At 41.5% G+C, this 24,660-nt stretch overlaps 2 protein-coding genes across 3 annotated transcripts in view; one reads left to right on the forward strand and one right to left on the reverse strand.

The window, feature by feature from the left end:
* Positions 1-441: 441 nt before the first annotated feature.
* Positions 442-14,187, reverse strand: sirt5 (sirtuin 5). Of its 2 annotated transcripts, none has more exons than XM_014168906.3 (9): positions 13,979-14,187; positions 9,832-9,940; positions 8,085-8,218; positions 7,686-7,911; positions 3,403-3,490; positions 3,238-3,291; positions 2,006-2,129; positions 1,736-1,851; positions 442-1,467 (listed from the first exon to the last, which is right to left on the reverse strand). In XM_014168906.3, exons 2-9 carry the CDS (start codon positions 9,929-9,931, stop codon positions 1,398-1,400), a joined length of 912 nt encoding a protein of 303 aa, XP_014024381.1. In that variant the 5' UTR covers positions 9,932-9,940; positions 13,979-14,187; the 3' UTR covers positions 442-1,397. The 2 variants fall into 2 exon arrangements, with proteins under 2 accessions (XP_014024381.1, XP_014024379.3); XM_014168904.3 differs by lacking the exon at positions 13,979-14,187 and adding an exon at positions 13,507-13,785 and having other exon boundaries at positions 1,073-1,467.
* An 8,337-nt stretch (positions 14,188-22,524) lies between these two features.
* LOC106584070 (phosphatase and actin regulator 1) overlaps positions 22,525-24,660 on the forward strand; it is an 89,549-nt gene continuing 87,413 nt past the window's right edge. The window contains exon 1 of the mRNA XM_014168910.3: positions 22,525-22,727. Within this exon, the coding sequence (XP_014024385.2) occupies positions 22,616-22,727 (112 nt within the window). The 5' untranslated portion in view covers positions 22,525-22,615. The remainder of the gene's footprint in view (positions 22,728-24,660) is intronic.

Consider the following 24,660-nt stretch of genomic DNA (forward strand, 5'->3'; position numbering starts at 1 on the left):
GAGAGTTTTCAGCTGTGCTAACATAATTGCAAAAGGGTTTTCTAATGATCAACTAGCCTTTTAAAGTGATAAACTTGGATTAGCTAAAACAACATGATATTGGAACATGTGAGTGATGGTTGCTGATAATGGGCCTCTGTACGCCCATGTAGATATGTCATTAAAAAAAAATCTGCCGTTTCCAGCTACAATAGTTATTTACAACATTAACAATGTCCACCCTGTATTTCTGACCAATTTGATGTTATTTTAAAATGGACAAAAAAATGTGCTCGTCTTTTAAAACCAAGGACATTTCTAAGTGACCCCAAACTTTTGAACGGTAGTGTACATCATTTCCTCTGACAGTTCCATGAACACACACCCACCCACCCACATGGTGACCTCTTGACACACAATCTCATACATGCCATGCAGGCAAAAAACACAGAAAGACACAGATTTAAAAGAGCAACAGTATTTGGTATTTCTGTTCCATCAATGAATTTCCCTTCATTCTTAAAACACAGTCTAATAAAATTAGATAACATAAACATGATCCTCTGCAATAACACACACAGACTGACACACAGCATCACTAGAAATGAGTGAGTTGCTGTCATAACCCTTACTCCAACCCTGACCCAGTCATCCTGAAGGCACAGACACATCAATGAACAATCATATAATAGTCAGAAGTAAAGTACGACCAGGCCTCAGAACCACTCAAACTGACCATAAGAGTTCATGTATTATCAGGTAGGTTATTGAGAACACATTCTCTTTTACGATGAACAGGCAATAAGATGCAGCAGGTAGGAGTGAATCTGTAGACAAAGACAATAACAAATGTAGCTAAACACTGCCCTCTACTGCCAGCACACACACACACACACACACACACACACACACCTGATTTAAAAAGCATGTACAATGGTCGGATATGAACCTTCCACATTTGATATATAATCTATACATATGATAAAAAATACCACCATCTGACATGCAACGACCACCATGATATAATGCATTGATATTGGATGAAGATGCCTACGCAAAGGGAAAAGGAATCATTGTGCTTGAGATACCGGACTACATGTCATAATTCTGATTTATTTTCCTTAACATGGTTGTCATTTCATGCAATAACACAAATCCAGAGTGGTAGCCTAGGGAGTGTGGGGTATTGTCAGCACAGTGTGTTTTCTATAGCATACATTACATTCACAAAACGGGGGTGTATTCTTTAGGAACCAAACAGAAGCAGATGGCTGAAACGAAGAGTGACTAACCTGAAATTGACCAATTAGAAGCTAAATTGTCCAACTGTTGCTAAATGTTTTGCCCTAATGAATGCACACCCATCCAGCACTAGAGTCTAGTCTGTGTAGACTGCACTATGGCTCGGCCAGGGGAAGTCAGGGCTCATTGTTGTGGCGTGCCAGTGCAGGGGGCAGGGTGGTCCCACAGGGGCCCTGGAAGTGGAACCTGCAACACACAGAGACACAGGTGTTAAAGGATGTTATAGGGAATCATTAGTATGAGGCGACAGCAATGTTTCCCAATCGTGGTCCTGGGGTCCCAAAGTGGTGCACATTTTTTCCCCCCAAGCCTTGGCTCACCTGATTCAAGTGAGCCAAGGCTTGATGATGAATTGATTAGTTGATTCAAGTATGTAATTGCTAGGCAAACAAAGCACCGCTTTGGGTCCCCGGGACTAGGACTAGGAGAAACTGGACTACAGTATGTGTATAACCTGAAGCGCATGGTGGCGGGTGTTTCCTCCATGTTAAATTCAGCTACAGGTATTCCTCTAGCCGCCACCTGGGGAGCAAACATGGCTGCTGGGTACACTATGGAGGACGTACCTACCTAAAACACACGAGGAAGACGCACATATGCATCTTGTGATTATTATTAACCATTTATTTTACATTGTAGAGAAATCTCTTCAGGGTCTCAAAAAAATATCACTCATTAAAATGACAAAGACAGAATGGACAGACACACACACACCCGCACTCACCACTAGGCAGAGGTCACAGAGGTCTAGTTCCTCTTCAACGCGAGTCAGGATGTCTGAGTCCAGAGTCTCCCCGAACCAGACCACATTAGGCCTGAGCAGACCACTACAGCCACCCTGCTCACACCTGGTGAGGCACAGACACAGTTAGACCACTTAAACGAGTTTCCTACATCAATTCATGATTGTGATCAACTGCCATCTAAAAAGTGAAGATAAGAACAAACTCAAGTCAAGAAATCATAACATTTCAAATTAAGCGATAATGCCAGAGAAGCCTGTGTTTGGAGGATATATCGGCACGAGTGTGGCAAACTGTGCCAATATATCCTCCAAACACCGGCTTTCGAGGGCATTATCACTTTTATACAACGGGTTACCAACATACTCAAATAATGATTGACATATTTCCATTAAAAACTTTATTTTGATAAATTTATTCATAATACTTCATCCTTCTACAATATATAATCGCAACACAAATCTTCGGTTGCTAGAGATGCGACCCTGTCGTTCAATCTTTTTGTTCAGTATCTATGGACGCGACCCGGTCGTTCAGTATCTATGGACCCAGTCGTTCGTTCTAAATGTGCTCACTTGTCAGGACACCATAGCTAGCCAACAACACAGCTACAGTAACGCAATCACTTCAAACTGAAGCTGGAAAGACTGCATATTAGCTGCGTTTCTTTTGACCTTTTTTCAATTGACATTGGTTTGTATATATCCATACAAATGATACCAGCTGATTCATGATTTCGACTGGCCAACAAATGCTGCCTGCCCGTCTGTCTCGTCTCGACACGTTCATTACTATGGGACAGCAGAAGATCAAATTTGAATATTGAAAGAATGTTGCAAATGTCATAGAGACAGACAGCAAGGTTTATACAAATCTCCGCTGTTGAAAACGAAATGTTACTCTGAAAGAAATGTGAGAATGTCTAGATGCTTTTTATAGTGGAGATCCAAGTTTATAAATTGCCTGGCTGGGCTGATGAGACAGTGGATTGTGCAGTCAGACAGAACACAGTAAATAGGTATTTTAATATCAGAAATTTAGCCGGTGGCAACTGGTGGAATAGAGACCGGCTGGAATGCAGTTTTAACCAATCAGCATTCAGGACTAGACCCACCCGTTGTATAAACAAGATGTAACTGAGTTTGTCCCACCCATAGATATCATATTAAGTTATTATTACTACGTATTCTAATTCAAAATGCCATGGTCCCACCTGGGTAAGTCTTGAGGAGGGATCTGAGCATCACTGGTGTTGGGGTCTGGAGCACTAGAGAGAGAGAGAGAGCAAGCGAGAGAGAGAGATGGCAATAAATACTGTTACTGTATAGTTACATGTAACAACCCCAAGGAATTGCTGACCTGAATTTGACTGACTTACCCTTTGCCCTCCAGGGCAGCACAGATGGGGCTCTTGTGGTTAACCCCAACATGACCACAGCTCATACAGCGGGTTTTAAACAAACTGCCTGTGGTCACAGAGAGAGAGTAGGAAATAAAACATGACCACAACTCAAAGACAAAAGAGGAGAGCTTCCGTGGCTTTTTGTTGAGCAAAACGACGTACGCGGTTTGTACAATACGTCAAGATGTAGCTTATTAAAGAATGTGAAACAATGTTGCGTCTGTTCGCTGCTTTTCATTAAACCAGGCTACGGCCTAAAATATTAGTTCATATGGGCATAAAATTATATCCTACAGAAATTTGATCAGTTATGGAAACATAGGCTACAGTATATGCAAAAATATTCAGATATAGTAAAAAGGCAGACATTTGATCACTATTATAGAAATGGAAACAATTGAGATTTTAGAAACACAAAGTAACAATTACTGGGCTCTCATCATCATTATTCACATCAAGTCACATGCACAATTATCAGCTTTTTTATGAGTTGTCATCAAGGCAAAAGGTGTCTACTTTGAAGAATCTCAAATATAAAACATATTTTTTGATTTGTTTAACACTTTGTTTTGGTTACTACATAATTCCATATGTGTTATTCATTGTTGATGTCGTCACTATTATTCTACAATACAGAAAATAGTAAAAAAAAGAAAGACCCTTGAAGGAATAGGTGTGTCCACATTTTTGACTGGTAATGTGTGTATGTACACACACACACACACACACACACACACACACACACACACACATACATACATACATACTACCAGTCAAACGTTAAAGAACACGTACTCAAGTCTGAAATATCGCTGACCCTATTTAGTTGACTGGTCGATTGTTTGTTCGATAGGCTGTTGGTCGACCAAGATTTCTTTAGTCGCAATTTTTTTCTTCTTCATGGTACACAAGACACCTGTCTGATTCGCGCCCGTCTCAGTGGACTAATCCATTGCAGAGGCCACGGGGATGGCACAGTCTATCACTCCAAGACGTGATACTGAAATTGTATATGGTTATATTATGTAAAAAATAATGGTAAAACACTAATAAATCAAATATTATTTTATAACAAATGCGCTTTCTCCCGCGCTGGACATGGTTGCTGTCCGCGGTTCTGAAACAATCTTCAGTGCGCCGTAGAATTGGAGCCTTTCCCTATGTTGCTATGTGCATAATAGCAAAATTAACCGGCATAATGGGATTGAGAACAATGCGGCGGCGGCAGCAGCAGAGACGAGGAGACAGCACTTAATAAGTAATGTTATCATTAGTGGTCTTTGTACAGTAGCCTTGTATAACTACCATCGAACTGTAGGCCTTAGAGTCCTGTTTAGTCTTAATACCGTAACTTATTTAGGCCTATATTTCCATATATAGGCTACTGTATCAATCTATCATTCATTCATTCATGCCATCGCACAGCATACAAGACATTCATGCTTTGAAATGCAATCAAGCATTTCAGTTTTTAAATTAAATAAAAAGGGAGCTTTGAATAATTAGCCTAAACAATAAATAAACCGCAATTCACAAATGCATGCAACTCATTTTAAGTCCGTTGTATTAAAAGGCTTTATAGATATGTTTTTTCCCCGTTAGAACAGACTTTAGCACTATACTTTCACTAATTTATTTTGTGTTGTTTACACTGTTCCAAATTGGTTAGAAAATAATATTGTAATCTAACAGCAACTGTTTAGCACACAATACTCACACGGTGCTTGCTCCTATACCCTCCTTTTTCTTGATCTCCAGGAGATTCCTCAACTACTTTAAGTCAAATGTCTTCCACGAATCTGACTACAACTTTCCCTCCTGAGAAACCAGTAAACATTTGCCCGTCTCTCAGAATTATTTTTCACGTCCTCCGTATCCATTTTGCTGTCGACATCACTGTGTTTGGAGTTTGTTATTACCAATTTATTGATGTGTTTATGATAGGCTATAGGTCAGGCTCTATTGGTCACATGCATGCGATGCTTATGTTTTACATAAAGAGAACAAGGGTTGAGGGAATAGGGAATTGTTTTTCCTAAACAAATTAAAATAACTTTTTCCAGTCAGAAACAACTGAAATGGCTGAAATGATGTTACAGCTTCAGCATGGAGAGCGCAATAAACACTTGCTGTGCTGTGGTGCATTTTCACTGCAGTAGGGAGGAGAGCGAGACAACGTCCCACAGGCACTCGCTGTGATTTTTTTTTTTTAACACAGTGTGACCATTGTGCTCTGAGTTATTTGTGTGTTAATTATTTAACCTGTTAGGGCTAGGGGGCAGCATTTGCACGTCTGGATAAAAAAAATGTACCCGATTTAATCTGGTTACTAATCCTACCCAGTAACTAGAATATGCATATACTTATTATATATGGATAGAAAACACTCTAAAGTTTCTAAAACTGTTTGAATGGTGTCTGTGAGTATAACAGAACTCATTTGGCAGGCAAAACCCTGAGACATTTTCTGACAGGAAGTGGATACCTGATGTGTTGTATTGACTTTAAACCTATCCCATTGAAAAACACAGAGGTTTAGGAATATTTTGGCACTTCCTATTGCTTCCACTAGATGTCACCAGCCTTTACAAAGTGTTTTGAGTCTTCTGGAGGGAGATCTGACCGAACAAGAGCCATGGAACGATGATGTCCCATTAGAGACCTGGCGCGCGAGTTCATGTTGGGTACCCTCGTTCCAATACGTTATAAAAGAGTATGCATTCGTCCACCTTGAATATTATTCATGTTCTGGTTAAAAAAGGCCCTAATGATTTATGCTATACAACGTTTGACATGTTTGAACGAACGGAAATATATTTTTTCCCCTCGTTCATGACGAGAAGTCCGGCTGGCTTAGATCATGTGCGAACAAGACGGAGATTTTTGGACATAAATGATGAGCTTTTTTGAACAAAACTACATTCGTTATGGACCTGTGATACCTGGAAGTGACATCTGATGAAGAGAATCAAAGGTAATGGATTATTTACATAGTATTTTCGATTTTAGATCTCCCCAACATGACGTCTAGTCTGTATCGCAACGCGTATTTTTCTGGGCGCAGTGCTCAGATTATTGCAAAGTGTGATTTCCCAGTAAGGTTATTTTTAAATCTGGCAAGTTGATTGCGTTCAAGAGATGTAAATCTATAATTCTTTAAATGACAATATAATATTTTACCAATGTTTTCTAATTTTAATTATTTAATTTGTGACGCTGACTTGACTGCCGGTTATTGGAGGGAAACGATTTCCTCAACATCAATGCCATAGTAAAACGCTGTTTTTGGATATAAATATGAACTTGATAGAACTAAAAATGCATGCATTGTCTAACATAATGTCCTAGGAGTGTCATCTGATGGAGATTGTAAAAGGTTAGTGCATCATTTTAGCTGGTTTTATGGTTTTGGTGACCCTGTCTTTGACTTGACAAAACATTACACACAACTCTTGTAAATGTACTGTCCTAACATACTCTAAATTTATGCTTTCGCCGTAAAACCTTTTTGAAATCGTAAAACGTGGTTAGATTAAGGAGATGTTTATCTTTCAAATGGTGTAAAATAGTTGTATTTCTGAAAAATTTGAATTTTGACATTTATTTGGATTCAAATTTGCCGCTCTTGAAATGCACCTGCTGTTGATGGAGTGCACCACGGGTGGCACGCTAGCGTCCCACCTAGCCCATAGAGGTTAATCAAACAGGTGCGCTTAAAGCATCACACAAGCTCAGTGCATATGTAGTTGGTTCTATTCAAACATATAGGGTGAGGCTCTATATATGGAAAAATATGTTTAAACATTTCGACCAAGTGATTGGTCGAAAGAACAGGGCGACTCTCGGTCGACCAAGATTTTTTTTGGGGTCGGGGACAGCCGTAGCCTGAACGCTTGTATGGTATATCTACAGCCCAGTCTGCCTACCCAGGATGGATTGACTATTACACACTGGAGTGAAACTGACCTTCAACAATCTTCTTTAAATCTACACTTTAATAACAACATGAGTCCCCCAATACCACTATTCGCTAGTCAGACACAGGTTCCATCCCAAATGGCATCCTATTCCCTATAGTCCACTAGAAGATGACACCATCTGTAGGGCTTCGGTCAAGCGTAGTGCACTACACAGGGGATAGGGTGCCATTTGGGACATAGGCACAGTGAAAGTGACATTGCATTATTACCGTGGATCTACTAGCTAACTAGTCAGGACAGTGAAAGTCAGTCTGGGTGACTTCGCCATGGTTACAGTACCGTGTATCTCCAAGATGTTGGTGGATCCGGCTCGGCGATGTAGCTCATCGATGTTCTGTGTGATGACGGTGACGCGGCGCCCCTGTTTCTGCAGCCTGGCCTCACACTCTGCTATGGCCACATGAGCCGAGTTGGGGCTCTTCGTCAGCATCACCTCCCTGCGGTAGTGGTAGAACTCCCATACCCTGGACGGGTTCTGACTGAACGCACCAGGGGTGGCCAGGTCCTGATTTGGGGGAGGGGGGGACAAAGTAAGGATGAAAAACAGAGTGATAGAGAAAAGGGGGGAGTGAGAAACAAGGAGAGAGGGGCGGGACAGGAGGAGGGAGACAAAGGGGAAGAGCAGTGCACTATAAAGGGAATAGGGTGCCATTTAGGATGCATCCTTGGGGTGTTTACCTGGGCTTGCCATTTCCTCCAGAAGCCTCCTTCTCCTCTGAAGGTTGGAACCCCACTCTCAGCACTAACCCCTGCTCCCGTCAAGATGGCCACGTGTTTGGCTTTCGAGAACACCTCTCGGAACGCTGCTAGGTCTGAAAACACACAGACAAAAATATTAAGACAAAAAAGTAACACACATACAAATACAGCAACAAAACAGCAGACCATGTGTGTGTGGTCTTGTTCTTACATCCTTGTGGGGACCTGAAATTCCTAAAAGTCCCCACAATGATAGTCAAATAAGGAAAATTCTCCCTCGTGGAGACAACTCCAGTGATGGAAAAAGTACCCAATTATCATACTTGAGTAAAAGATAGCTTAATAATAAAAAATGACTCAAGTAGAAGTGAAAGTCACCCAGTAAAATACTACTCGAGTAAAAGTATTTGGTTTTAAATCTACTGAAGTATTAAAAAAAGTAATTGTAAGTGCTCAAATATACTTACAGTTGAAGTCGGAAGTTTACATGCACTTAGGTTGGAGTCATTAAAACTCGTTTTTCAACCACTCCACAAATTTCTTGTTAACAAACTATAGTTTTGGCAAGTCGTTTAAAAAAAAAAAAAAACTCTACTTTGTGCATGACAGGTATTTTTTCCAACAATTGTTTACAGACAGATTATTTCACTGTATCACAATTCCAGTGGGTCAGAAGTTTACATACACTAAGTTGACTGTGCCTTCAAACAGCTTGGAAAATTCCAGAAAATAATGTCATGGCTTTAGAAGCTTTTGATAGGCTAATTGACATCATTTGAGTCAATTGGAGGTGTACCTGTGGATGCATTTCAAGGCCTACCTTCAAGCTCAGTGCCTTCATGGTGAAATCAAAAGAAATCAGCCAAGACCTCAGAACAAAAAAAATTGTAGAGCTCCACAAGTCTGGTTCATCCTTGGGAGCAATTTCCAAACGCCTGAAGGTACCACGTTCATCTGTACAAACACCATGGGACCACGCAACAGTCAAACCGCTCAGGAAGGAGACACGTTCTGTCTCCTAGAGATGAACGTACTTTGGTGCGAAAAGTGCAAATCAATCCCAGAACAACAGCAAAGGACCTTGTGAAGATGCTGGAGGAAACAGGTACAAAATTATCTATATCCACAGTAAAACGAGTCCTATATTGACATAACCTGAAAGGTCGCTCAGCAAGGAGGAAGCCACTGCTCCAAAATCGCCATAAAGACAGACTACGGTTTGCAACTGCACATGGGGACAAGATCGTAATTTTTGGAGAAATGTCCTCTGGTCTGATGAAACAAAAATAGAACTGTTTGGCCATAATGACCATCGTTATGTTTGGAGGAAAAGGCGGGATGCTCGCAAGCCGAAGAACACCATCCCAACCGTGAAGCACGGGGTGGCAGCATCATGTTGTGGGGGTGCTTTGCTGCAGGAGGGGCTGGTGCACTTCACAAAATAGATGGCATCATGAGGTAGGAAAATTATGTGGATATATTGAAGCAACATCTCAAGACATCAGACAGGAAGTTAAAGCTTGGTCGCAAATGGGTCTTCCAAATGGACAATGACCCCAAGCATACTTTCAAAGTTGTGGCAAAATGGCTTAAGGAGGTTCAGCATTAGGGTTAGCTTTAGAGTTTAAGTGTAGGGGTTAGAGAAATTAGGATTTTTTATGGAAATCAATTTTAGGTTCCCACAAGGATAGAAAAACAAGTGTGTGTACTAGACTAACAGTCCTACCTGAGCTGGGTCTGGCCATGACCTGTCTTGTCTGGGTCTCTTTAAATCGGGCACACAGATGAGAGGTGACGCCTCTGCTGCTGAACTGACGTACAATCATCAGGGTTAACTAAGAAAAAGAACAAGAAAAAGATAAGTGTTACCTGTTCCTGCTCGACTTAGCTTTTTTTTTAAATGGCTGTTTTTCTGTTATTACTTTGTTTACTCAATGTTTGTTCAATAATGTCCTACAACCGACAAACACTTCTGGATCATGAATCAGAAGCTACACACTTCTCTCAGCATCCCACATTGGGAATACTACGCCAGTGACGAAGAAGAGGAAGGAAAGGGGGACTCCAAGCTAGGCTGAAAAGACTGCCTACATGGCCTCCTCTTTCTCGTATCCTGATGGCTAATAGGTTTGGGTGGTATACCTTATATACCGTATTCCAGGGTAACTTTGAAAAAGCCACAGGATGGTTTTTCAATAATGTCAATACTATTCTTTGAAGTTTTTCAAGGAAATGTGAATATTTGTAGATACTTAAGTTAATACCTGCAGTCAACTTGTGCAATTCGTTAGGAGATAAAGCAGACTGCATTCTTCATTTCATCGGTCACAATATTTTACATTATGAAACTTTGAAAAGTTGAGCCAGTCACGTTTGTTTGTAAATAGCACAACGGAAGACGGCGGGAGCTGGAGAGTCCATAGTCTCTGTTGTGCGGCGCACATGAGGCGATGAAGTTGCACTTGTATGCAATTCACTACTAAATGTTTGCCATCAGATATCTTAGAATTCTGCCAGAGGTCAAATAGCTCTGATGAGCTCGTACAGCTGCCATTTCTTCCCTGTGCTTTCTACTAGCGTTTTATTTTCTCTTCCGTTCTTCTCCCCTCTGCTCCGTGTACACATTCTGCTCTTCCTTTAGAAAAGCATGCATCACAACTTTGTTCATTTGCACAATTTCTCTCATTTCCTTTCACTTGTAAATGTCCACACTCACCGAAAATGACATTCGGTAGCTACTAGCAATGCTTGAATAACTTTGAGCTGGATTTGCCTGTCTTTGCAATTAGCTCGTTAGCATTTAGTTAACAGCGTCTATGTGATTTCGCTATTATACTGACCAAAAATATAAACACAACATGTAAAGTGTTGGTCCCATGTTTCATGAGCTGAAATAAAAAAATCCCAGAAATGTTCCATACACACAAAAAAGCTATTTCTCTCAAATTTTGTGCACACATTTGTTTACATCCCTGTTAGTGAGCATTTCTCCTTTGCCAAGATAATCCATCCACCTGACAGGTGTGGCATATCAAGAAGCTGATTAAACAGCATAATAATTACACAGGTGCACCTTGTGCTAGGGACAATAAAAGGCCAGCTTTGTCATACAACACAACGCTACAGATGTCTCAAGTTGAGGGAGCATGCAATTGGCATGTTGACTGCAGGAATGTCCACCAGAGCTATTGAAAGATAATTAATGTTGATTTTGCTACCATAAGCCGCCTCCAATGTCGTTTTAGAGAATTTGGCACATCGTCCAACCTGCCTCACAAGAACAGACCACCTGTAACCACGCCAGCCCAGGACCTCCACATCCGGCTTCTTCACCTGCGGACTCGTCTAAGACCAAACACCCAGACAGCTGATGAAACTGTGGAGTATTTCTGTCTGTAATACAGCCATTTTGTGGGAAGAAAATAAATAATCGGCTGGGCCTTGCTCCCAAGTGGGCCTATGCCCTCTCAGGCCCAGCCATGGATGTGCCCCTGCTCAATTATGTAAAATCCATAGATTAGGGCCTAATGAATTTATTTCGATTGACTGGTTTCCTTATATGAACTGTAACTCTGTAAAATGTTTGATAATTCAAACTCACAACACATGTGGAAAGGACTACAGACTATAACGAACTACAAAGGCAAATCCAGCTGTGTGGTGCTGACAGAAGCCTCCCTCCCAGACACGCTTAACTCATTCTATGCTCGCTTCTCTCGTTGCTCCAGATGACCAGGTGTGTTCGCTCGCCGATGCTGACATGAGGAAAACTCTCAAAACCGCCGACCCAGACGGCATCTCTGGACGCGTCCTCAGTGTGTGCTGCTGACCAGCTGGCGGGCGTCTTCTCGGACATCTAAAACATGCCCAGACTGTAGTCCCCACCTGCTTAAAGGAGACAACCATTGTCCCAGTGCCTAAGCAAAACAAGGGTGACATGCCCAAATGACTAATCGCCCCATCGCACTCACCACTGTCATCATTAAGTGCTTGGAGAGACTGGTCTTGACCCACATTAAGGTCAGCACGCCAGGTACACAGGACCCACTCCAATTTGCCTACCGCTCCAACAGATCCAATGAAGACGCAATTTCCATCGCTATTCACACGACCGTATCACATCTGGACAAGAACACCTATGTGAGAATGCTATTCATTGACTACAGTTCAGCATTCAACCCTATTGTGGTAGACCACAGGCTGGATTGGCAATAACACCTCCTCCACACTGACTCTTAACACAGGGCCCCACAGGGGTGTGTCCTCAGCCCTCTGCTGTACTCCCTGTTAACCCATGACTGCGTGGCACGACACCAACTCCATCAAGTTTGCTGACGACACCACGGTTGTATGCCTGATAACCAACAAACAAATCTGCCTATAGGGAGGAGGTAAGTGAACTGGCATGTGGTGCCAGGACAACCACCTCTTTCTCAACATCAGAAAAACAAAGGAGTTGATTGTTGACTTCAGGAAGCCAAGGAGGTAACATGCCCCGATCCACATCAACGGAACTGCAGTAGAGAGAGTCAGTAGTTTAAAGTTCCTCGCCATCCACATCACCGAGGACTTGACATCGACCAACACCACCACCACTCGTCAAAAGGGCACAACAGCGTCTCTACTTCATAACGCTGATGAAGAAATTCGGCATGCCACCCCGGGTCCTCTCCAAATACTACCGCTGCACCATCGAGAGCATCCTGGCCGGTTGCATCACGTCCTGATACAGAAATTGCTCTGTCCACGACCACAATGCCCTCCATAGGGTGGTGAAGACGGCCCAGAACATCACAAGGACCATGCTCCCACCTATCCAGGACATCTACTCATAATGGTGCCTGAGGAAGACCCGCAGCATCATCAAGGGCACCACAAACCCCAGCTGCTCACTCCCTTACCGTCAGGCAGACCGTATCAGAGCATGAGGTCTGACACCAACAGGCTCAGACACAGTTTCTCTCTACAAGCCATCAGACTGCTGAACACTTGAACTGGACTAACCACCAGCTCAGATTCTCCAAACCTTAGCACACGTGCACTCACGCACACATACATACACAGCCACACATTCATGCTACACACACATCACAACTGCGGCTACCAGACTCTTATGATTGCTAAATAATGCACCATTTAAACATTGACCCCAAATTCCCCCTTCCCCAAAACACATGTAAATATTTGAGTATAAATTGTACCTTCCTGTATTATACTTATGCTAAAATATTCTACTGAACCATTTACTTGATGTTCATATTCTTATCTTCTATTATTTCTTATTGTTGTTGCAAAGTGGAGAAGGAACTTGCAACGTTACTACCTCATAGATCAAGAGAGCAGGGGGTTATTGTAACAAAACACCACACTGAGTTGTCACCTAACCAACTAGCTATTGTACCTGGAGATCTTGCTTGCTGTAACATCTTGGAAACGTTGCTGACATGCGCAGACCTCTCTGGCTAGTCAAAGGGTAAATATTTTTCTTTGACCCTTGTGCATTTAAGGGCGTAAGTGAGTCGTTCGTTTTTTAGACTCGAAAACCGACCCTAGGCAACAGGGTCGGGTTTTCGAGACTATTTGTTGTTCATGCAACTTGCAAGCAAAGATCGTACTCTTGAGTTGCGCTCTAAATACGACAGCTAGCTAGCTATCTATGGAATGCAACTCAAGCTTAGCTGCTAGCTAACATTAGTTAGCTAAACTTGCTGTTAGTCTTCAAACGACTATCAGCATGTATATTTCCTTGTTTCGCATGTCCAAAGAAGCATTGACATACAACATTAATATGCCCTGATTAAATAATATAAGCTTCAAGATAGATTTAATCAGACACATTTTTGCATGTTGAATTTCTCTAAGTCCTTCCTTACCCTGTTTCTGCTGTTTAGCTAAGAGGTGTGTAATTTTAAGTCTTCCTCTTCTTCTCCTTTGGGATTGGGTTGGCAGATCGCATCCTACTTTCAGGTGCATACACTGCCACCTACTGTACTGAAATGTGAGGCCAGTCATGGCCTACCTACGTTTAATGATCTTCATTATTCCTGTTTCTAAACGGAAAAAATTGCACCATCAATATACCACTATTTCATAAGAATCACCACACAATTAACTATTTAGCTGTACAATCTTGTACTCCCAGGTACTTCTCTGCAGCTGCCACCTACACTCACTACTTTGACCCTATCTACTCCTGGACCATGCCAACGGCATGGGAGGACGGGCCACCACCCTTCGACACACCCTGTAACTCTTCTGAAGTCAAATCTTGTATAGCCAAATACTTCTCTGCAGCTGCCAACACAACATCTATTTTCTGTGATTTACGTTACATTTTTGCGGTACGGTTGATAACCATTGCTATGAACGCTAAGAAGCCAACCTTACTGAAGCTGGCACAAATCTACTACTCAATGGGATCCTCTCAGGATCTGTCACCCTTGACACATCCTCCTCTACTTTCTACACTGCCTCAGCGCTACTCTGACTCTGGACACTTCAACCTGCCTCTATCGCACCGGACACTTCCGATCCCCAGCAACATGAGCACCCCTACAGTTGACACACACAACTTTATCCACAGAAACTATACAATCCTCTGAGATGATACACTTTTTAAAATTGTATTGGCAGATCGCATCAACTAGGTTCATACATCGCCGCCACCTACTGTACTGGAGTGTGAGTGAGGACACGGCCTCCCTTAGCTAAAGATTGTTAAAACAAGTAATGTGAGAAAAGATTGTTGTTATTCTTTACTGGGAGTTATAGGTTTACCTATACAAATAGTTGCCAGAGATTTTTCAAATGCCTGGTATGGGCGATACTATCGTCGTTCTCGATTTGGCCAAACATGTATCTTCTAAAATGTCCGTGTCCAGTTGCAGGAGGCGTGTCTGAATGTAGAAAGTGCTCCGTTATTAATGAATTAATCCAACAATGTGTATGCCGCCATCTTGTCTATGTCAAATCTTCTCTCATTGATTAAGACAGGTGCGTCCACCCCTGATACGTCTCTTGTGCCTCATAGTCCGAGTGGCTCTCCTGCGGACTGGGTTTGAAGTGGATAACTGTCAATTGCTCACTGTCACCCTATGTTTGGGTTGATTGATTGATTTAGTACAGAAAAATAATTTGTTTGCAAATGCAACTGGGGCCAACTAAATAATTGTTAGGCTATATTTTGAATCTACCAATGGCACTTTGTGTTACTGACCACAGAGGGCCCTTTACCAAATATAACTACTATTGTGATGCATAATTGCCATGGCAATTTGGAATTTCCAGTCAATTAGCATTATGTTTAATTACTGGGTGGTTCGAGCCCTGAATGCTGATTGGCTGACAGCCGTGGTATATCAGACCGTTTGCCACAGGTATGACAAAACATTTATTTTTACTGTTCTAATTACGTTGGTAACCAGTTTAAAATAACAATCAGGCACCTCGGGGGTTTGTGATATATGGCCAATATACCACTGCTAAGGGCTGTGTCCAGGCACTCTGCAATGCATTGTGCCTAAGAACAGCTCTTAGCCGTGGTATATTGGTCATATAACACACCACCTCTTGCCTTATTGCTTAATTATACAGATACAAAATTGGCCTTTAAATGCTTTATATAATTTGCAATATGACAGCTAAATCTCCCAAATGAACTGTGCCATTCCAAATGCAAAAACCGGAAGAAAAAATAAATAATACAAAACACAGTGGAATATAAATTGGTCAGGGGCATGTAAAAGGATGACGCGCTTCTTTTCATACTAAAATAATATCCTACATATTTATATTACTGTGTATATTCTCTTTTTTTAGTTGTCTGTCAATGTTGTGCAATGTTATAGCTATAGTAAACGTTTATGAATTAATGATTTGCTGTTTATAATGGTTGGAATCCAACCATTGGATCAAGAAATTATTGTAAGCCTATGCTGCAAATGAGCGCAAACTTAACCATAATGGTGCAATGCATCTGACTTGACTGTTGATGATTTAATGTCAATGTTTGAAATAAATACATTGTTTTAATGTATTTATTTATTTGTTAGGGACAGTGACAAAGATTCAATGTTTATCAATCCCTAACAGATTAGGCTATTATTATATATGGACGTACTTATCTATTATTAACTCTACTGCATAAAATTCTTATAAACCATCTAATAGCCTAATAAAAAGTCAAAGTCGTAACAGTTTTAGTTAAAAGCCCATCTTTAATCTAAGCAGACTTTAACATCTCTACACTGCCAGGGGTTGGTCGGGAGGAAGATCCGGGAGGGGGCGGTTAGGTCATGTAGGTTACCCGGCCTGTCTAATGCCTCCTGCGGTCTCCTCTCCTGCAATGCCGGGACATCCTCTGGGCATTGTGATTGATAGATATGGAATGATTTACTTTTAGATGGGCCGGGGGTCCCTTTTATAGGGCTGGATATTTTTATTTAGCAAATGTAAATAGTGCTCTCTTTCTTTGGCCAACCCAATGAACCCTGGTAGAAATAATCAATCAGCACTTTATTGAATGGCCATTCGGAATGTAAAGGTAATGAACATTATGGGTCAAAATAAAAATAAAAAATACAAAACACAGCCTAAAATGAAAATTTTTGCAGAGGGTTCTACATAGAACCCAAAAGGAATACACCTTGAACCAAAACGGGTTCTCCTGTGGGGACAGCCGAAGATCCCTTTTGAAACCTTTTTTTCTAAGAGAGTATCAGTGACAAATGGACAAATGTGCTGTAAAATGACAATGTGCCTGTGCTTGCATATTAATGCCCCATTCTAGTTCCATTCTGTGTATTCTGATGATATCATCCACTAGATGGGGTGAGCTTGCTTCCAAAAAGAGAGAGAAGAGTTGGAGAATAGCAGCTTTCAAATGGTGATGGTACATTCAGATAGGTATTTGCTTACTGATCTCTTTTTTTTAAATGTTTTTATTTAACCTTTATTTAACTAGGCAAGTCAGTTAAGAACAAATTCTTATTTACAATGACGGCCTACCAAAAGGCATCCTGCGGGGACGGGGGCCTGGGATTAAAAAAATAAATACAATATAAATATAGGACAAAATACACATCACAACAAGAGAGAGAACACAGCGCTAAGACAACAACATAGCAAGGCAGCAACACATGACAACACAGGATGGTAGCAACACAGCATAACAACAACATGGTAGCAACACAACATGGTCGCGGCACAAAACATGGTACAAACATTATTGGGCACAGTCAACAGCACAAAAGTCAAGAAGGTAGAGACAACAATACATCACACAATGCAGCCACAACTGTCAGTAAGAGTGTCCATGATTGAGTCTTTGAATGAAGAGATTGAGATAAAACTGTCCAGTTTGAGTGTTTGTTGCAGCTCGTTCCAGTCGCTAGCTGCAGCGAACTCTTGGCAACCATTATAAATATCTGCCATGTAGGCTATGGAGTCAGCCATGATGAAGGAGACAGATGGGCTAGGGTTAGGTAGGCTAACTGAAAGTAAGGGCCAGACATTCTCCAGATATCATCTCCAATTATAGCCTACTGATTTACTCTCTGGGGATTAGGCAGGTATTCTCACAATAGCAACTGTGTGTTATTCTGTGCTGGTGCAGACAGGGAAAGTGTGTGTGTGTCAGTGGCGTACGGCAGTTTCCTCGGGCCGCAAGGTACGAGCAAGCCCCGCCCTAACCAAAAATCAAAAAAGTGTAGTTTTATAGCTTAGCCTATCTCATGCTATTTTACACATTTTGCCATGAGGCTGTGAGAATATGTTGCAATTTTAAAGCAAATTTCCTGTCATTCCCGCCCAAAAAGGAATGGCTTATGACGTGTTGATATTCTATCTCGGGGTGTGTGTGTGTGTGTGTGTGTGTGTGTGTGTGTGTGTGTGTGTGTGTGTGTGTGTGTGTGTGTGTGTGTGTGTGGATTCCACTTTCTCTTTTCGGAAGGGAGGCAGGACCTCTTTTAATTGATAGTGTCACTGCACATCTCACACCACTGGAGGAGGTTTGTTTGCTTCTCTCTCTCTCTCTCAATTCAATTCAATTCAATTTAAATGGCTTTATTGGCTGGGGAAACACATGTTTACATTGCCAAAGCAAGTAAAATAGATAATTAAAAAAGTGAAATAAACAATAAAAAATGTACTGTAAACATTACACTCACAAAGGTTTAAAAGGAATAGAGACATTTCATATGTAATTTCATGGCTATGTACAGTGTTGTAAGATGCAAGTACAAAGGGAAAATAAATAATCATAAATATGGGTTGTATTTACAATGGTGTTTGTTCTTCACTGGCTGCACTTTTCTTGTGGCAACAGGTCACACATGTTGCTGCTTTGATGGTACACTGTGATATTTCACCTAATAAATATGGGATTTTATCCAAATTTGATTTGTTTTCAAATTCTTTGTGGGTGTGTGTAATCTGAGGGAAATATGTGTCTCTAATATGGTCATACATTTGGCAGGAGGTTAGGAAGTGCAGCTCAGTTTCCACCTCATTTTGTGGGCAGTGTGCACGTAGCCTGTCTTCTCTTGAGAGCCAGGTCTGCCTACGGCGGCCTTTCTCAATAGCAAGGCTATGCTCACTGAGTCTGTACATAGTCAAAGCTTTCCTTAGGTTTGGGTCAGTCACAGTGGTCAGGTATTCTGTCACTGTGTACTCTCTGTTTAGGGCCAAATAGCATTCTAGTTTGCTCAGTTTTTTTGTTAATTCTGTCCAATGTATCAAATAATTATCTTTTTGTTTTCTCATGATTTGGTTGGGTCTAATTGTGTTGCTGTCCTGGGGCTCTGTGGGGTGTGTTTGTGAACAGAGCCCCAGGACCAGCTTGCTTAGGGGACTCTTCTCCAGGTTCATTTCTCTGTAGATGATGGCTTTGTTATGGAAGGTTTGGGAATCGCTTCCTTTTAGGTGGTTGTAGAATTTAACGTCTCTTTTCTGGATTTTGATAATCAGCGGGTATCGGCCTAATTCTGCTTTGCATACATTATTTGGTGTTCTGTGTTGTACACGGAGGATATTTTTGCAGAATTCTGCATGCAGAGTCTCAATTTGGTGTTTGTCCCATTTTGTGAATTCTTGGTTGGTGAGCGGACCCCAGACCTCACAACCATAAAGGGCAATGGGTTCTATAATTGATTCAAGTATTTTTAGACAGATCCTAATTGGTATGTTGAATTTTATGTTGCTTTTGATGGCATAGAATGCCCTTCTTGCCTTGTCTCGCAGGTTGTTCACAGCTTTGTGGAAGTTACCTGTGGCGCTGATGTTTAGACCAAGGTATGTATGCAGTGGGGGGGGAAAGTATTTGATCCCCTGCTGATTTTGTACATTTGCCCACTTACAAAGAAATAATCAGTCTATAATTTTAATGGTAGGTTTATTTGAACAGTGAGAGACAGAATAAAATAAAAAAAATTCCAGAAAAACGCATTTCAAAAATGTTATAAAATGATTTACATTTTAATGAGGGAAATAAGTATTTGACCCCTCTGCAAAACATGACTTAGTACTTGGTGGCAAAACCCTTGTTGGCAATCACAGAGGTCAGACATTTCTTGTAGTTGGCCACCAGGTTTGCACACATCTCAGGAGGGATTTTGTCCCACTCCTCTTTGCAGATCTTCTCCAAGTCATTAAGGATTCAAGGCTGACGTTTGGCAACTTGAACCTTCAGCTCCCTCCACAGATTTTCTATGGGATTAAGGTCTGGAGACTGGCTAGGCCACTCCAGGATCTTAATGTGCTTCTTCTTGAGCCACTCCTTTGTTGCCTTGGCCGTGTGTTTTGGGTCATTGTCATGCTGGAATACCCATCCACGACCCATTTTCAATGCCCTGGCTGAGAGAAGGAGGTTCTCACCCAAGATTTGACAGTACATGGCCCCGTCAAATGATGCGGTGAAGTTGTCCTGTCCCCTTAGCAGAAAAACACCCCCAAAGCATAATGTTTCCACCTCCATGTTTGACGGTGGAGATGGTGTTCTTGGGGTCATAGGCAGCATTCCTCCTCCAAAAACGGCGAGTTGAGTTGATGCCGAAGAGCTCCATTTTGGTCTCATCTGACCACAACACTTTCACCAGTTGTCCTCTGAATCATTCAGATGTTCATTGGCAAACTTCAGATGGGCATGTATATGTATTCTTCAGCATGGGGACCTTGCGGGCGCTGCAGGATTTCAGTCCTTCACGGCATAGTGTGTTACCAATTGTTTTCTTGGTGACTATGGTCCCAGCTGCCTTGAGATCATTGACAAGATCCTCCCGTATAGTTCTGGGCTGATTCCTCACCGTTCTCATGATCATTGCAACTCCACGAGGTGAGATCTTGCATGGAGCCCCAGGCCGAGGGATATTGACAGTTCTATTGTGTTTCTTCCATTTGCGAATAAACGCACCAAATGCTGTCACCTTCTCACCAAGCTGCTTGGCGATGGTCTTGTAGCCCATTCCAGCCTTGTGTAGGTCTACAATCTTGTCCCTGACATCCTTGGAGAGCTCTTTGGTCTTGGCCATGGTGGAGAGTTTGGAATCTGATTGATTGATTGCATCTGTGAACAGGTGTCTTTTATACAGGTAACAAGCTGTGGTTAGGAGCACTCCCTTTAAGAGTGTGCTCCTAATCTCAGCTCGTTACCTGTATAAAAGACACCTGGGAGCCAGAAATCTTTCTGATTGAGAGGGGGTCAAATACTTATTTCCCTCATTAAAATGCAAATAAATGTATAACATTTTTAACATGCGTTTTTCTGGGTTTTGTTGTTGTTATTTTGTCTCTCACTGTTCAAATAAACCTAACATTAAAATTATAGACTGATCATTTCTTTGTCAGTGGGCAAACGTACAAAATCAGCAGGGGATCAAATACTTTTTTCCCCCACTGTAGTTGTTTGTGTGCTCTAGGGCAACGGTGTCCAGATGGAATTTGTATTTGTGGTCCTGGCGACTGGACCTTTTTTGGAACACCATTATTTTGGTCTTACTGTCAGGGCCCAGGTCTGGCAGAATCTACGCAGAATATCTAGGTGCTGTTGTAGGCCCTCCTTGGTTGGTGACAGAAGCACCAGATCATCAGCAAACAGTAGACATTTGACTTCAGATTCTAGTTGGTTGAGGCCGGGTGCTGCAGACTTTTCTAGTGCCCGCGCCAATTTGTTGATATATATGTTGAAGAGGGTGGGGCTTAAGCTGCATCCCTGTCTCACCCCACGGCCCTGTGGGAAGAAATGTGTGTGCTTTTTGCCTATTTTAACTGCACACTTGTTGTTTATGTACATGGATTTGATAATGTCGTATGTTTTCCCCCCAACACCACTTTCCATCAATTTGTATAGCAGACCCTCATGCCAAATTGAGTCAAAGGCTTTTTTGAAATCAACAAATCATGAGAAGACATTGCTTTTGTTTTGGTTTGTTTGTCAATTAGGGTGTGCAGGGTGAATACGTGGTCTGTTATACAGTAATTTGTTAAAAAGCCAATTTGACATTTGCTCAGTACATTGTTTTCACTGAGGAAATGTACGAGTCTGCTGTTAATGATAATACAGGGGATTTTCCCAAGGTTGCTGTTGACGCATATCCCACGGTAGTTATTGGGGTCAGATGTGTCTCCACTTTTGTGGATTGGGGTGATCAGTCCTTGGTTCCAAATATTGGGGAAGATGCCCGAGCTAAGGATGATGTTAAATGGTTTTAGTATAGCCAATTGGAATTTGTTGTCTGTATATTTGATAATTTCATTGAGGATACCATCAACACCACATGCCTTTTTGGGTTGGAGGGTTTTTATTTTGTCCTGTAGCTCATTCAAGGTAATTGGAGAATCCAGTGGGTTCTGGTAGTCTTTAATAGATGATTCTAAGAGTTGTATTTGATCATGTATATGTTTTTGCTGTTTGTTCTTTGTTAAAGCGCCAAAAAGATTGGTGAAGTGGTTTACCCATACATCTCCATTTTGGATAGATAATTATTCATGTTGTTGTTTGTTTAGTGTTTTCCAATTTTCCCAGAAGTGGTTAGAGTCTACGGATTCTTCAACTACACTGAGCTGATTTCTGACGTGCTGTTCCTTTTTCCGTAGTGTATTTCTGTATTGTTTTAGTAATTCACTATAGTGAAGGCATAGACTCAGGTTTTCCGGGTCTCTATGTTTCTGGTTGGACAGGTATATCAATTTCTTTCTTCGATTTTTGCATTCTTTATCAAACCATTTGTCATTGTTGTTCATTTTCTTCGGTTTTCTAATTGAGAATTTTAGATTTGATAGGGAAGCTGAGAGGTCAAATATACTGTTAAGATGTTCTACTGCCAAGTTTACACCTTCACTATTACAGTGGAACGTCTCTCTCTCTCTCTCTCTCTCTCTCTCTCTCCCTCCCTCTCCCTCCCATCTCCATTTCTCATCGCACGCACCACCTACACCGTCTGCCCGTGCATGAGTCTCGTCTCGCGCAGTTCCGCTGGTCGCCAGTGGACGGACGTTGCCCGGCCAAGGAGACCTAAATGGCGGCGTCACCGGAGAATGAGATAGACCGTCGGCCGATCCGGAGAGTCCGGTCCAAGAGCGATACGCCCTACATCACTGAGTCGCGTCTCTCTCTCCACCTGGAGACAGGTAGGTAACATGCGTTCACAGACACGCACACGCACTGTCTGACTGCGTGGACCAAGCAGTCGGCTAGATGTGGGGCTCGCGGCTGTACTCACTGTGTTACAGACATTAACCCAAAGAGATGCGTGTCATGGAAAACGATTCGATATATTTCTCCCATTTTGACAATTGTATCAAATCGAGAGGATTGTTTTATGGCAGACTGACTGTGTAGCGCTGTTACGTTATAGCCTGGGTTAAAGAGCCATGCTGCGGCTTGCTGGTGATGTGGATGTGGTGGGGATGCGGTGACTAGGCTGCACAGTGACTCATTCATGCATTGTGTATCAGGCAGCTGATAGAGTAAAAGGTTCCTGTAATGGTTACTGGGATGTTGTTTTAGTTAAGGAGGCATCGGTCTTCAAGGTATTTTATATTTTATAGTAAGTATACCTTTTGATATGTCTTTGCCCATCTCTGGCTAGTACCAAGTATGCTACTGTGCTATTCAAAGTAACTTGCCACCAGCTTCCTGTAAATTATTGTGATATCAGAGCAACGATAGAGTACAATACTGTAAAATTAGCCTACTATACTGTAAGAACGTAAATGCTACTGTAATTGCAATATTGGTATTTTAAAGTATTTTACTGTAATTAAATGGCATTGGTGCAAGCAAGATGGCTGCTAGGTATTTGTATATTACAACATATTTATGAATATTTTGTGTTCTATGTCTTCTTGCACTTCTAGAGGCCTAGACAAATACTTCCAAACTTGTCATGATTACAAGGTAAAACAGACCAGTAGGACTTGGCAAATTGCTCAACCAGCAAAAGCTTAAGACTTGCTGCCACCATGATTAGTCCCCATTTAAATATTAAATTATGTGGTACTACTACCACAAATCAGTTCAATTGGTACAGCACTCTCTCTAACGGGTCCAACAAATATTGCCCCTTACATGGCACGCCTCGAAATATGTTCATGAGTCAGTGATTCTTTCCCCACCCACAACATTTTCCCACAATACACCATCATTTACAGAACACTTCAGTAAATACACAGAAAATAGAAATACAGTACTTTTTTTGTTAAAATGTATTGTAATAAAATTACAGCAATTGCTAACAGTGTATGTAATAATGTATTACAACTTACCAGTGATCATTTGTTATTTTATATCACTTACACTTGTAGAGGCACTGTATATTTATAAGAAAAGGTTTTTAGATTCCAAAAGTACGGTATGGTAATGTATTCTGTGGGGTTCAGCATTTCTTACTAACGGGTGCAACAAATATAGCCTCTTACAAGGCATGCCTCAAAATATGTTAATGAGCCAGAGATTCCTTCCCCGCACACAACATTTTTCCACAATGCACCATAATTCCCAGTAAGCTGCAGTAAATATACAGCAAAACAGGTAATACAGCACATACCCTAGGATAGGGTATTGTATTGTAAAATTGTATTGTAAAATTACCGAAATTGCTATAATTTTACAGCAGTGTAAGCTGAATGCCATTGAACCCCCTTAATGCATTGCTCTTTACAGTACTATAATATAGAATTACAGTAGCTAACTGTACATTTTTTGCTGTATATGTACAGCAATTTGTTACAGTGTAAGCCTATATTCAACCCAATATCATAGACAACATATCATGAAGAAGAGAGCAGGCTATTCAAAACCTTTGATATTATTTTCTATGGAAAGGCTGTCTTGCAAGGTTAGGCTAACCAACTGACCAGGCATCTTATAGCTAAACTCAATATTCTGCAGTTGGATCCATTCCTGTTTTTAGAAAAGTAATGTGACTGCAAGGTTTTTTGCTGTCTTGCAGCTTTTCAAATGTCAGAACAGAATGACTTGACTCACTTGCATGAATGCATTTGGACTTGTTCTAGAATCTAGGCTGCATTCTGCCTGTCGACGTGAGGGTGATGATTTGAA

The sequence above is a fragment of the Salmo salar genome, chromosome 23 (genome assembly GCF_965601325.2).
Source record: "Salmo salar chromosome 23, fSalSal1, whole genome shotgun sequence".
NCBI classification, from domain to species: Eukaryota; Metazoa; Chordata; class Actinopteri; order Salmoniformes; family Salmonidae; genus Salmo; species Salmo salar.